The sequence below is a fragment of the Macrotis lagotis genome, chromosome 4 (genome assembly GCF_037893015.1).
Source record: "Macrotis lagotis isolate mMagLag1 chromosome 4, bilby.v1.9.chrom.fasta, whole genome shotgun sequence".
NCBI lineage: Eukaryota > Metazoa > Chordata > Mammalia > Peramelemorphia > Peramelidae > Macrotis > Macrotis lagotis.
In genome coordinates this window covers 43,952,166-43,967,165 of record NC_133661.1, presented here as the reverse complement: position 1 = coordinate 43,967,165, position 15,000 = coordinate 43,952,166, and the positions used below count along the sequence as shown (strand labels likewise).

The window sequence follows — 15,000 nt, the reverse complement described above, 5'->3', positions numbered from 1 at the left end:
GAATTTGAACTCAGCTACTCCTGGCTTCAGGGCCGGTACTCTATCCACTGTGCTACCTAGCCGCCCCAATGGACCCTTTTTTCAATTGCCTTCTATCAAATCCTAGGTAGGTCAATCAAATCCTTGTATGTCTTCTGAAGAAGTTCAACCAATGAAATGGGAAAGAACTTCTTGCTTATCAGTCTAAGACTGGGTCTGTGTGTGTGTGTATAAAAATATAAATGTATATATGTATATTCATATGTATATTGTGTATATATGCATGAGTATGTATTATCTACACATACATATTTGCACATACATACTTGTGTCATATATGTACAAATATGTATATACACATAATTATATCTATAGGATATATAAAAGTAAATGAGGTAGTCCCTGCCCTCAGGGAGATTACAATTGAATGAAGGAAGTCGAAACACAAAGGGAAGGGAGGAAGACTATCCACTGAAGCAGTAGCAAGGAGATAAAAAGAAGTTCCATGGTAGCCTGGGTTCCCATATGGATGAAGCAAAAATCTCATCATCAGGGTGAAGGGAGTCACCAATAGAGTCTCTCATAGTGACGAGAAAGATTCAGTTATAGGATTTTGATGCTCTTGGATAAAGGTCAGCATTGTACCGCAATAAACATTCAGGTCCTTCCCTGAGATCAATAAGATGCTGTGTTTAAGTATGTCATTGGGCATCAAACCATTCTCCTTCCCCTTCTCCATCTACCATGCCTCTTCTGTTTCCAGTGCTAATCGGCGTGGGAGTTGAAACTTTACTCCAAGGACAATTCAAAAGCCTGGCTTTCTATCTTCTGTAAGTACAGACCTATATATATATTTTTACCAATACTAAATCATTGTTTGTTGTATAGAACTTTATATGTATAGTCAGCTTATAGAGGAGACCCAGAAAATCAAGTGAGATAATATCCATTAAGTTTTAGCACAGTGTCTGGAAAATAGTAGGCACTCAATAAATGTTTACTCTATTTATCCCATCCCCCACCCCAATCAGGTCCCTAGTCACCTTATAAAGCAGCGGTGGGAAATCCACAGGTCATATTGATCTGGCATTGCCAAGGCAACTGCAGGCAGGACTTGAAATTCAATAAATCTAGGACCTTTTAGGGGTAAGTTAATTAAATGTTTGATCACATATAGCCTGGAAATGTTGTTATAAATATGCAAATAGTATTTGACAGAAAAAAAAGATTCCCTACTCTTATTATAAAGGAATGTTGATGTTTCTCCTTCATTTCCAAAGTTGACCATAACATCAGGGAGGTGATATCATTTGAATTGGATTGGGGGGGGGGGGGGGAGTCTGTGCAGTCTCACTTTTTCACTGGATTTAATGACCAGAAGTGGATCAGAATGACTTTTCAATGGATTTCAAAGCTCTTCTTCTCTAGCCAAATCTTCTGAATAGGGATTATATGCAAACTATTTCAGGAATCTGACCTTGGGCTAGTGCTTTCTTCACTCTGAGTCTCAGTGTCCCCATCTGTAAAATCAGGGTAATAATTGTTGCCCTATCCAGTTCACAGAGTATCATAAAGAAAATACTTTGTAAATGGAAAAGTGTTCCAGAAAGGTGAGTAGTAATTGCTGTTGAGGTTGACAATAATGATGATGTTGATGATTTTTTTTAGGTTTACTCTAAGATGGTCAAAGTTGTTCTTCTGCCTACTAAGATGTGCTTGTGTCTGTACCTTCTCAGATGCTCCATCGTGAAGTGATATTGATATTAGGTTCTTCAACATTGTGCTAAGGCATAATAAGCTTCAGGATGGAAAGGCTTCCAGTATGGCCACAGGAGCCTCAGGGTTCTATATTGGAAAGAAAACTGCAAACTGCTTTTAGAGTTAGAGGGCTCCTACTTCTGCCCTTTACTCCCTGTATGGCCTCAACTTCAATTGTAAAATTGTTTAACAAAAATGGATAAGACTAGACGACTCTTAAGGTCCTTTCCAATTTTAGCTGCATCTTCCTAGGAACAGCCATGGTTGCTTTTAGCCAAGCATCTAGTAAACATTTTCTGTGGACTCAGCACTATGCTGAAATCTTTGCAAATATCTCACAACTACTTTGTGAGGCAGGTACTGTTATGGTCCCATTTTGAGCTGAAGTTGTGTACTCTGTTCACTGCACCATCTAACTGCTTGAGACAGAGAGAGAGAGAGAGGCTCCTCATAAGTGTATTGGTGACTAGGTGATGAATTTACTGCACATCCACAAAACCAAGGGGAAAAAAAAGACAAAAAAATGAAAACTGCTTTATATATAAATATTCATATATGTATGAGAAAGATGATAGACAAGGAAATAGATAGATGACATATAAATAGATAGATAGATAGATAGATAGATAGATAGATAGATAGACAGACAGATGATAGATGCATGCATAAAGACATACATTCATGCACTGGATAGCAGTTGTAGGTAGAATTTAGGTTTTATACAAGCCAAATTGGAGGGAAAAACCAATCTACATTTACTAATAATTTCTTGTTCAGTTTGCAACTCTTTATAACCCATGGACCATATCACATTGATGTTATCTTTGGGGTTTTCTTGGCAAAGGTATTGGAGGGGTTTGTCATTTCCTTCTCTGGTGGATAAAGGCCAATAGAAGTTAAATGATTCACCTAGGGTCACAAAGCTAGTAAGTATCTGAGACTGGGATTTGAATTCAGGTCTTCCTGATTCTAGGGCCTGTTCACTGAGCCATCAAGCTGCCTCTTTGCCTAATATATTATGTTAAATTAGTTAATCAAGGGTAAAGGCAATTTCTAATTTATCTCCATATTATTTACAGACCTTGCTTTGCATTTTTGACTCTCAAATATTGGCTCCTCAACAAGTTACTGTTGAATGATTAAATGAATGAAAACCATACTCTTGGGGAAAAGACAATGAGTATAGACAATAGATTCATTGAGTCACCAGAAATCAATGATAAAAAGAGCAAGAGCTAAAAGTGAGGCAGGGGAGGGAAGGGGAGTAATCCAGTTCCTGACTCTAACCAATGTCCATCCTTTAGCTTTTCAGGGACTGCCGTCTCCTTATGTGAAGGATGTTATTTTGTAGCTAAGCTGCTTTCACTCTGCTTCAGGTGAGCACTTTCTGGTTTCCATGGTTAAGTATAAATGAGGTGACAAAGGTGAGAAGCAAAGCAAAATCATCTTAAATACACTTGGGGTACCAGGTGAACCTAGAACATCTTTCATTCCTGGAGAAACAGTGTGTTATGGAGTAGCCAGCACTAAAGCTTAAAATGACCTTTTAGCAGAAATGAGAAGATGGCCTTCCTTTCTTTGCTATAGATACAAAGTTTCTCATTCATGCATCTACTGTAGCATCAGAAGTTTGCCTCAGTTTGACCAATCTGCTACTTTTTTCCTTCTTTGTTACAAGAAATTGCACATTGAGTAGGAGGAGGAGGAATATATTTGGAAATTAAGATACTAGAAGAATATTAACTACTCATTAACTACTCATTGGGAGGATCAAATGACATTATCCTTATAAAAGATTGTTGTAACTTGATAAGCAAGCCGATGAATGGTCATTATTATTAATCACCAAGCATTTGCTAATCATCCATTTAAAACCAGGCCTTTGCTAGGTGCTTTGGAGAAAAAGACTAAAATGAAATAGGTCCTCATGTCAAGGAGATTATATTATATTATGGGAGAAACCACCAAATTACATAAATCTATATAGAATAAATACAAGTTAATTTCTGGGAAGGAAAGGATTGACTCTAGTATCGAGAGGATCAGGGCAAGTCACATAGAAAATGGTCTTTGAGCTGAACCCTAAAGGAAACTGGGGGAATGAAGTAGAGAGAAGAGAGGAGGCAGAAAATCTCTGCTCAGTGATCTTCTCCATGAGGTGTTCAGAACTCATAGTTCATAGATCAATGTTGGATCTAAATCCTGAGGCCCATGGAAGGCTTAAGGGTCACACAGGTAGTATTCCAGGCAGAACCAGAACTCTTTCTTCTGCCCAGGTTTTGAGGGTGGCGAGGTATAGCTCCTTATTAAAGCATCTCCTCTCAGGCTGAAAAATACCTCAATCCTGAGACGAATGGAAGAAGATGGGGCAGAGATCGCTCCCCATGTCTCAGGGTCCAATGTATTGCAGGGTGATCCCTTCAGCTACTCAGCGATACCAGTCAAACAGGCCACTAGACATGTTTAGCCTTCTGAAATCCATGGTGATAATGGTAGTTTATCTAATACCATTCAGGGTTTCCCCAGGAAGAGTTTCAGCTTTCTTTCCCCCCAAAGGAATCAAAGCAATCATGAGATCCTCTACTAAAGACACTGATTACTTTGTTTTCTCTAGAGAAAGGCAGTCAGACTGGAAGGAGTACATCTGGCAAGTCAGAGACATCAGATAGCTTGGGAAACCTTGGATGGAGAGTTTGTGGATTTAGGGTCCTAGATTCATAGACAGTGATAACTAGCTGGAAGAGATGGCTAGGATTACCCAAGGCAAACCTTTTATTTTTTACAAATGAAGGTACATGAAACACCTTTTGACAGAAAAATGATGCTTGCAAGGTATAGATTGAGAAGTTTATTTTGGAGACTTGGTCAACGTGGGAATTTGTTTTGTTTAACTGGGAAATTTGTTTTCTTTTTTTCTTTTTCTCCCAATGAGAAGAGACAAGAAATAGAATTTTGCTCATTGAAAAAAAAATAATTAAATTAGAAAAATGAAGGAGCCTCAGAGGCCCGGGGATATAAAGCAACTAAATCAAGGATACACAGAAAAAAAAAAACAGGACAGAAATTCAGTTCTCATAACTGAAGTTATGTCGTTCTCATAGTCCAGAGTTTATTTCATTATTCCATGCCATTTCCTATTTAGTTACCAGTTTAGATGTTTCTTGGTTCTAATCATCACTGTCTTTTAGCAGCCAAGGATGTAGTAGGTGGTATGTGGTTAGCTCCATCCCTAGAATCAATCTAGCTCAATCCCTTCAATTTACAAATAAGGAACCTGAGATCTAAGGAGATGAAGTCAATGTCAGCTCAGGAAGGAGGCATCTAATAAACACTTGCAAGATTGTACTGGGCTGCCCAGAATTGAACAAGCTTTAAATAATAGAACTGGGATCACAAACCCAAGTCTCTAGAGGTATTTTTCTGAGTCATTGTGGTGAACTTGAGAGCCCAGCTCTCCTGACTGATAACTTTTCTGACCTTGAACACATCGGCTCACCTCTCTTTGTCTACTTCCTTTGAGACTTTTAGGAGGGGGAAAATTGATAATTCTTTTCATTTAAGGAATGGGAACTCCACACATTAACCCATTCATACACCTCTCCCCCTGTCCTCAAGCCATACATACAATGATATCCAGAGTAGCTGGTCAAGATTGGTCACACCATCATCTGCACAGATCCAAAATCATACTAATCTGGGCTCATCTGGACATTGCGGTAGTGAGATAGTGAGCTACATACTCCCAAAAGCTTTCAAAATGATAATAGTATCGGGGCAGCTAGGTGGCTCAGTGGATAGAACACCAGCCCTGGAATCAGGAGTACCTGAATTCAAATCCAGCCTAGACACTTAATAATTACCTAGCTGTGCAGCCTTGGGCAAGCCACTTAACCCCATTGCTTTGCAAAAAAAAAAAAAAAAACCCTAAAAAAATGATAATAGTCTCATTTTTTATAATATTACTGCTTGCAAATCATTTTCTTACCAACTCTTCAGAGGTTGTTTTTGAAAGTATAACTCTCCTCATTTTGCAGATGAATAAACTGAGGCTCAGGGAGTATTATTAAGAAAGGGAAGGGAACCAGTATTTATTAGGTGTACAGGCATCATTCTAAAGTGCTTTATAAATATTATCTTATTTCATCCTCACAGTGACCCTTGAAAGTAAGTGCTATCATTATCTTGCTGTTGCAGTTGAGGAAACTGAGGCAGACAGAGGTTAAGTAATTTGTCAAAACTCATTCAGTTTATAAGTGATTTACAATCATAGACTGTTCACACTTTAAATAATCTTGAAGAACTTTGGATCAAATTCCTTCATTTGTTCACTTAGTGGCTAAATGTCAAAGATGGAAACCCAGGCATCTCAGGATACAGGGTGGCGGTGTGGAAACTACTCAGAGGAAAGCTTCATATCTAGCTTCATGTTCTACTCTAGGCTTTTACTCTGGGTTCATCTTTCTGTTTCAGATGTGCTTCTTGTAAACATCATATTGTAGGATTCTGGTTTTGAATCCGCTCTGCTACCAGTGAAACTGCACACAAGTGTAGCCTCCTTGGACCCCTTGGATCTCTACAATCCCTTTTAACTCCAGTGCTTCTTTGATTATTTGTCAGGGTTACTTAGAAGGGAATCTTGGGAAATGAGTTTGAACAGATGGCCAACCTAAGGTCCATGAAAGCCCCAAGATTTCTGTCATGTCTTCTTTGGAGGATATCATCTTTTGATCATTGCAAAGAGGCTGCATGAACTGAGAACTCCATTAAAGAGCACTTTGGCATGACTACAGTTGTGTAGGAGTGCTATGATATGGCAGTAGATTTGGAGGCAAAAGCCTTGAGTTGAATATTGCCTCTGAAATTGACTTCATCTCCATAGGCCTCAGGTTCTTTATTTGTAAATTGAACTAAATGACCTCCACAGTTCTCCCAACTCCAATCCAGGCTGCCATACACTGAGGGAGAGGGTTCATCTGGTTAGTGAAATGAGAAAGAAGGGGAGAAGAGGAAAAATGATAGTGATATAGTAAGTGAAATAGTGATAGTGTAAGTTATATGGTTCCAAAAGCTTTCAAAATGTCTCATTTTTTATAATATTACTGCTTGCAAATCATTTTCTTCACAAGTCTTGATATATTGTTTTTGAAATGAGTTTGAAATAAACCAAAGATTCCATAGTTCAGAAAAGTTTTAGGATTTTTGGTATGCCCCATTTCCCCTTACTGGTCTCAACTCCTGTATCCCTTATTCCCCATATTTACACAACATTATATGTGACTATTGGTATACAGTTATCATCATCATTTTACACATGGAAAACCGAGTCACAGAGAGAACCAAAATCCACTAGGGAAATTTGTCTGATTTCCTTTTATGGAACGATCATATTGGCTCTGTCTAGATAACAACCATTTTCTCTAGAGGACTAAATATTTTTATTGATGACTTCTTAGGTCTACAAATGTTTATTCAGGGAGAAGGGATAAGGGAAAGAGAGAGTGATTATTCAGCCACAAAGTTGGATTTCTAAAAATGACAGATCTTTCCAATTTCCCTGGACCCTCACTTTGTAGTCTAATTTTTTTTTCCTAGCCACTAGAGGTCACCCAATGTTGGCATTAAATAAGATGCAAAGTATTAGAATCAAAGGGAGGGTTTTCCTCCTAAAGGTATCAATCTGATGTCTACCTCTCTGCCTCAGATTAATCTGTCTCTCTCTCTCCTACTCTCCTCCTTTTCCTTTCCTTTCTTTTTATTTTCCATCCCTTCCCTCTTCTCCTGTCTTCTCCCATCTCTTCTCCTCTTCTGGCCTATTTTCTCCATCTTGTTTTTTCTTCTCTTCCCTCCTCCTTTCCCCTCTCCTCTGCTTTACTCAATCTGTACTGCTCTATCTCTCCCACTTCCCATTCCCCTTAAACTTCCCTCTTTCCCATTATCTTTTCACCTCCACTCTCCTCCTTCAATTCTGTCTCTCCTCCTTCCATGTTTACTCTCTGTGCCATCAATCATGGTCACTCTCATCTCCACTTGTCTTTTCTCAGGTGTCAACCAGAATCTCTGGCCTATGTCTTGTGGGAAAAGGCCTGCAAGTTGGGCTGCTTCCAGAAATTCCTGGGCTATGTGCTGCTCTCTGTGGCCTGCTTCCTACACCCAGTGCTGGTCTGGCATGTGACTATACCAGGTATGCCCATTGGTAGAGATGAGCAGGGATAACACACAAACAACACCAAAAAAAAAGTACAAATGACTGAACACCCCAGTCACATTTCCAGGCATGCATCAGGGCCTTTTCATGACTATTTGGCTGAGGTCCCTAGGGATGAAGAAAGTCAATACAGCTCATTCTGCCTAAAAGGAGGATCCTTGGCAAGAACTCATCTTCCTTAATGGATAAGCCCAGAGTCCTCTGGGAGCCAAAAAATAAAAATACAAATAAATGGTATCTTAATGGATAAAGGTTTTAACTCCATATTGATTCTATCCTTCCACAGGGTTTAACTGTTTTGGTAATTGTCAAAATTAAGTTAATTACTATAATATAGTTTTAGGAAATCAAACTAGAAAAATAAAATTTGAAAAAAACTTCACAACTACCACCACATAATAACAGCAACAATTTCCATTTCCAGAGTCTTTGAAAAGTTTACAAAGTGCTTTAGTCAATAATTCCTCTAGATGTAATAACCCCTGAGATGTCTCTTGATGCATTCAGCTTGGAGAGTCCTCCTATGCCAGAATCTCCAGTTAGTGAATAGAGATTTCTTAGGGTAGCAGAGTAGAGATTTGAAACTAGGATAACTTCATTGATTTATGAATGAGGAGACTGAGATCAGGGAGGTTAAAATATATCTTTAAGATACATCCTTTGAGATTTGAACCCAGGTCTTAAATGAAGTGCTCTTTCCACAATGTGTCAGACACTATTCTAAGCTCTGGGGTTACAAAAAGAGTCAAATACAGTCCGTGTCCTTTATCATATTAGTATAAAAGTCAGTCACTAAACAAGGCTAAGCCATGTATCAAAATGACCCCAAACCCAAACATGCCTTAGAGATCCTCTTAAATTATTCTCTCATTACTAAGCCAGAAGTGGAACCACCTAGCCTACAAGCATCACTCAGAGACAGAATTCTAGCATGGGAAGAAGCATTAAAATTAGCTTGTTAATATAAATTCAGTTGGGTGATCTGAAAGAAAGACCACACACTCAAGAGACCAAGGTCACGTGAAGGCTTCAGAACATTGGGAAGTTACTGATGGGAAGGGGTTTAAAAATAGGGGTAGGAAAGAGCTGACCTAGAATATATTCATTGGATTAAAAAGCTCATCATCAAACAGAATTCTATTTAACTCATTATTCAGAATGACTAGGTGTTTAGCTTGATTGCTTTTATCTACTGGCATATAAATTGTGGTGAGTCCCTATGAAGATGAACACCCAGAGACCAAGCCGCCACTGCTAGACCCTAGTTATAGCTCTATCATTACTAACTGCCTTGTTGTAGAGGAATTAGGGGATGAGTCTGAATTTCAATTTTGCTGCTTACCTTCTATGAGACCTTCAGGAAGTCATTTGACCTCTCCAGAACTCAATTTCCTCCTCAGCAAAATGAGGAAGCTAGAATAGTTTCTATGATCTCTTCCATTACTAGCATTCTTATGAGCCTAGGAGTTCTAGTGAATAAACCTTGTGCTAGACTGACATAGGTCAACACCTTCTCAACAATTATTATTATTATAGAAGCGACTAGGGGTGCAATGGATAGAGCACCAGCCCTGGAGTCAGGAGTACCTGAGTTCAAATACAGCCTCAGACACTTAATAATTACCTAGCTGTGTGGCCTTGGGCAAGCCACTTAACCCCTTTGCCTTGCAAAAAAAAAAAACTCCTAAAAAAATTATTATTATATCACCAATTATCAATATTAGTCTGGAGTAATGAAAGTCTCAGTGATTTTTCCAGGATCACACAGCTAGTATGTGTTAGGGGTGGGACTTGAACCCTGGTCTTCTTGGTTCTGATACCTAATTATCAAAAGGACATTAGTGACTCCAAAAGATGTTGAGAAAAGTGCCACCTAAACCTTAAAGTTCTCTAGAAATGATTGCTATTATTACTATGGAAATCAGCTCTCTATTTGCTAAACCACATTGCCTCTGTGGTGAGGAAATCACTTTGTAAACCAAGGACTTTTAAATATTTTTGTATCACGGACCCCTTTGGCACAATGTAGATTTCCTTCTTAGAATAATACTCTTAAATTCAATAAATAAAGGACATAACAATCCATAGGAAAGCAGTTATCAAACATAGTTATCAAAATCTATGTTTTAAAGTTCCTGGACCCCAAGTTCAGAACTCTTGCCTATTGTGAGTTTCTGTGAAGGATGATGATGATGATGATGTTGATTGAAAAATCCTTTGTACTGTAAACTATTAAGTTCCTAATACACATCAAGTATAATTTTCAGCCGGGTTTTGAGGAGTATGCCCATTCTTTGCTGAAATCCAAACTACTAGATACCCATGCTAAGGGAAATGACTTTCAAATGAGAGCTCTTGGGGATGGCCCCTGGGTGGGGGAGAGCCCCTAGGGGGTTTATACATAGAGGGACTTTGGTTTTCCACTAAGTGGCTGAAACTCACCATCTTTTTCAGGGTCTATGCTGATCATCACTGGCCTGGCATACTTCCTCTTAAGTAAACGTAAGAAAAACAAAACTAGCTGCACCCCAGAGAGGTACACAGACCCCTCTGCTAGTGCTGTGAGCACCACCGGATATGGGAATACAGAGCAAACATACACCTTCCACAGCTCCTTCAGGGAAAGGCCAACCTCCCTCTTTGGTCATATGAAAAGCATTTTGAAGGGGCACAAGAAGTCTCCTCCAGCCAGGCCCCCAGAAACACTGATGGAACTGGTTCTGGAGCCAGCTGATTTGATGCCTGGAAAGAAGCAGGTGCACTTTGAAGAGAAGGTGGTCAAAATCATCCCCTCTCTCACAGAGAGCCTGGAAGACAGGGATAGTGAGCCAGAGGAAACCACCTCTGATACTGTGCCCATCATTCCTCCTCCAGAGGCTCCTCTCCTTATGTCTTCCCTCGCATCCACAAACTTGTTTTGAAAAGCAGATAGAGTTTCCTTTCCATTACTCATAGAAGAGGGCTTGAAAGGGGATCAGTCCCTTAGGGATTCTCAAAGAATGTTCTTCCTCATGTTGCTGCTCCTCTAAAAGCCTTTGAGTTTCGAAGACTCTCCAAGGAATTCACGAGGCCTAACAAAAATTTGGGTTTCATAGATTCATGGAGTCTCCAAGGAGGACCCTACAAAGTGATGCAGATGTATGTAAGGTTCATTTCCTCTCATTTTATGAGTGGACTGAGACCTTAGAACTTGCTAAGTAACTAAACTAAAGTAACTTGCTAGGTCTCCCCTAAGGGCATAGTCTACATTTTCTGGTCAAGAATGCTTTTTCTGTATCAAGTATTTTACATTTTAGACTTTTGGCTTTTTTTTTTTGAGAAGCCCTTCACATGCATTTCACAAAGGACATTGCACAGAATGACATTCTCAGCAGAGACTAGCAGATTGGGCCCTGAGACTGAGTTGCCAATGAACCCCTTGCTGTACCCTACCTTTTTTTATCCTCCATCTTTTATCCTGTGCACTCTATCCAGCCCTGACTATTACTTCATGTCTAGTAATCAAGACTAGTTATGCTGTCACTCGTCTCTAACAAAAGGTTGTTGTTTTGGTTCTTTTCAATAACAAAGGACAAGAATAAACCAAGTGACTAATTGATCAAGACCATATTCAGTCCCTTAGTCAAAAATAGTCAGGTAACCAGAGTAGCCTTGTATTAGTAATCCAAGACCAAATGTCTCAGTTATAGCTAACCAAGGAAGCTATGCTCCTTTGGAATGAGCACAAAAAAACATGCAATCTTGAATTTAGAGTCCATCAGTAGTATTCCCTAAGGTGTGTTTTGGCCCCATAAGGGGCTATAAAGAAAGAACCATAAAAGGTCACTTTTGGAAGTTGGCTACCAGATGATGAATTTAGTTGACTTTGATAGTCTACAAGAAGAACAAACTTCACTAATTAGTTTTAAGTGATTGTGGGAATAAAAGATCTGAATGAGGAAATGGGAGTTTTATAACAATTCTCAGGTAATTCCCATAGCACCTATTCTGAGAATATTTTTCCAGTTTCCAAAGACAGATGGGAACTTTGAATCTAAGAGGAACTGAAAACATTGAGAATTCAGTTACTGTGATGTTACAACTCAGAACATGAATTCTAAGAGTATTACATATGCAAAGTTCAACACAGAGAGATTTTACAGAAACTCTAGGCAGAGGGGAATCTTAGGCCTTTGAGGTTGCATTTTATGACCTCAGGCATTACTTCTAGCTTTGACTGTGATTCTGTTCCAAGGCCTCTTTGACCTCTGACTTGCTAATGTGTCCCAGATAAAAGGACAAACAACATTAGCAAATATTTATAAGGAAATGAAAGATTATGGCTCTCCTGAGATCACAATAGCCCAAGAAATCAACCCCATTTATGATCAATGCATTGCCTAGGGTCAAGTAGGTAGCCTCAATGATAGAACACCAGTCCTGGAGTCAGGAGTACCTGAATTCAAATTTGACCATAGCACTTACTGACCCTGGTCAAGTCATTTAACCTTGTGTGCCCAAAACCAACCAAACAAAAAGCAGTGCATTACTTAGTAAAGATTTCTAAGGTTTGCTTTAATAATAATAATTGGTAATTTACATTTTAATTGATAATGTTCTGAAAAGTAGTTTATCCACTTTTGATAAACAAAATTATCTTTCCCAGGATTCTGTTTGCATATTAATCTGCACTTGCTACCAAGGCTTAGGAAAAAACAGAAGACAAGGCCAGCTTAAGACAATGGAGAAATAAAAAGGAGGAAGAGCAGAGAAAATGAAAAGAGCGAAGAAGGAAAGCAACAGAAAGTCTGTGGGATGGGTTGGAGCAGAGAAATTGGGGAGAGAGAGTATAAAAGGAGGATAGAAAATATCAAACTGCCTGATCCATTTTATAGCCCTTCAGGCTTCCTCTGTGGCCTACAGAAGGGACATGAGTCCCTATTTACAGGTATCCTGGACTAAGGTTAAATCCCCTTCCCTCAGGACTTAAGAGAGCATTGGTCTAGGGATCTGAAGTCTAGACTTGTAATGTCACCTTCTTTTCTAATTAACTCTGTGATCTTAGGAAAGTCACTTCCCCTCTTAATCTCAATTTTTTTCTCTAAAAAGGAAGGGCATAGATTAAATGACCTTGTAGGTCCCTTGCAGTTCTAAAGGCTATGATTCTCATAAATGTCACAGTAATCAAATCCAAACGAGTCTAAGTTTGTTTAATTTTAGAAGAAAATGGGAACAAATGCCCATTAGAATTCTTCTTTCTCTGATAATGAGGATCTATATAAAGAGGAAAAAACTGACCAAAATCCTGGCAACATAAATTGGAGGGCAGGAGTATGTTGAATTTTGAAGTGGGCTGCTCATTACAGATTGTGAAACCTCTCCAAAGGAAGCCCTTACAAGTAGAAATAAAGTGAGGGAGCGAATTGTCACAATGTCACTCTGGAGATGTGATCACAAGAAATATGTATATTTTAAGCATGTAAAAGAGATTGGATGGACTAGTAGGTGGAGAATTGACTGCAGTCCTGGAAAGAGCTGAATTCAAGTCTTTATTCCTCTGACAAACAAATTGCCCATGTGATCCTGGGCAAGTCATTTCACTGCTCCGTGATCTAGGCAACTAAGACTGTAATAGAAAGTTTTGACCTGTATTAGTAGGAGTTCTCTATAATGAAAAAACCACAGGTCTATGCTTATCCCAATCCATCAAAATTCAGATGTTACAAGCAAACAGCAGTTGAACTCAACCACAAGACAGTACCTCTATTATTTTCATTGAATTTAGCCAGGCATTATTTCAGGCTCATGTTTTGTTGTTGTTTGTCCTTTGTTCTCAAAGAGGACCAATGACCTTGTGAAACTGGACTTAAAGAGTTGAAAGGCTTAAGGTAGGGCAGGGGGAAGTTATTCTCAGTTTGTCATGCTAAGTTTTAATAAATACTTGAAAACAATGGTTGTGGATATATCTTTGAGCTGGCATCTACAATGGAAAAAATCAGTAACAAAACATTTAGGAGACTGACAAGCTCCAAGATTGTGTGGCTTCCTAAACCATGCCAATCAAATGGTGAATAAGGATTTATTGCCCACTTGGGAGAAAGTCCTAAGACACCTATTTGAACATCTGTGATCTTGTCCATTTTATCTAAGTTGAACTCCCAAACAAGAATCCCAACTGCCAAATCAAAAAGGAAGCAATGATTCCATGGAAGTTTCCCAGATGCCTATGAGTTATTAATTACATGGGATGGAATCTTCTTGAACTTAGAGACAAGAGCTATAAGGTCAGAGCAGTCATCAGAGAAAAGGGAAATAAATATTTGTTGACAAATACTTTTGTTGAAACAAATATTTGTTAACAAGTTTAGGGCACTTTGTAGATGTTGTCATATTGGTATCCACAAAAGGTAGGTAGAGGAAGGCATAACAAGGCCGGATCAATTAGGTTTTTGGGGTGCTGGAGTCTAGAGGGCACTGGAAGAAATTGCAGTCCTTCCAACTGCATTTTGCAAAGTTAAAACAGGAACTTATCAAATGGATCCAATTCCTTCTCCATGTGATTGTAAGTTGTTTCATTAGATAAAATGCAGGCCTTGGAAAAGATCTGAGTTTAACTTCTGTCTCAGGGATACTAGTTATGTGACCACCTCTCTTTAGACTCAGTTTCCTCATCTATAAAATGAGAATAATTACAACGCTTTCTTCATAGGGCTGTGATGAGGATCAAATGTGAGAATAAGTGTAAGGCACTCTGCTAACCTGATAGTGAAATAAATGCTAGCTACTATTATTATTATTTCTCCTCCCCTCCACCCCATTTGCTGATTCTCTGCCCTGGGTGTTAAAAAAAAAGAGACAAATGATGGTCTTACGGATAGGGATCATTATGCCCACTTGTTAACTGAAGGATCCAAGACTTATTGAATTCCTGTAATTTGCTTCCTAGCCCAGAATAATAATGAGTATTTCCATAATTTCAAGTGCCCTACTCTCTCTCTCTCTGTGGAAAAGGGAAAGAGATGCTACTTTATAAAATGTAGAGGGCTCTATAAAGGGCAGCTATTAATCTCATGTTTTCA

General features: G+C 38.9%; 1 protein-coding gene across 3 annotated transcripts in view; it reads left to right on the top strand.

Annotated features, from left to right (window-relative positions):
* The window catches only part of TMEM72 (transmembrane protein 72), a 57,119-nt gene that overhangs the window by 39,717 nt on the left and 2,402 nt on the right, over window positions 1-15,000 (top strand). The window contains exons 2-5 of one of the 3 annotated variants that reach the window (XM_074232653.1): window positions 743-809; window positions 3,042-3,113; window positions 7,779-7,918; window positions 10,397-15,000. The exon at window positions 10,397-15,000 is cut by the window's right edge and continues 2,401 nt beyond it. In XM_074232653.1, the coding sequence (XP_074088754.1) occupies window positions 743-809; window positions 3,042-3,113; window positions 7,779-7,918; window positions 10,397-10,863 (746 nt within the window). In that variant the 3' untranslated portion in view covers window positions 10,864-15,000. The remainder of the gene's footprint in view (window positions 1-742; window positions 810-3,041; window positions 3,114-7,778; window positions 7,919-10,396) is intronic. The other 2 variants (XM_074232655.1, XM_074232654.1) reach the window with 2 other exon arrangements.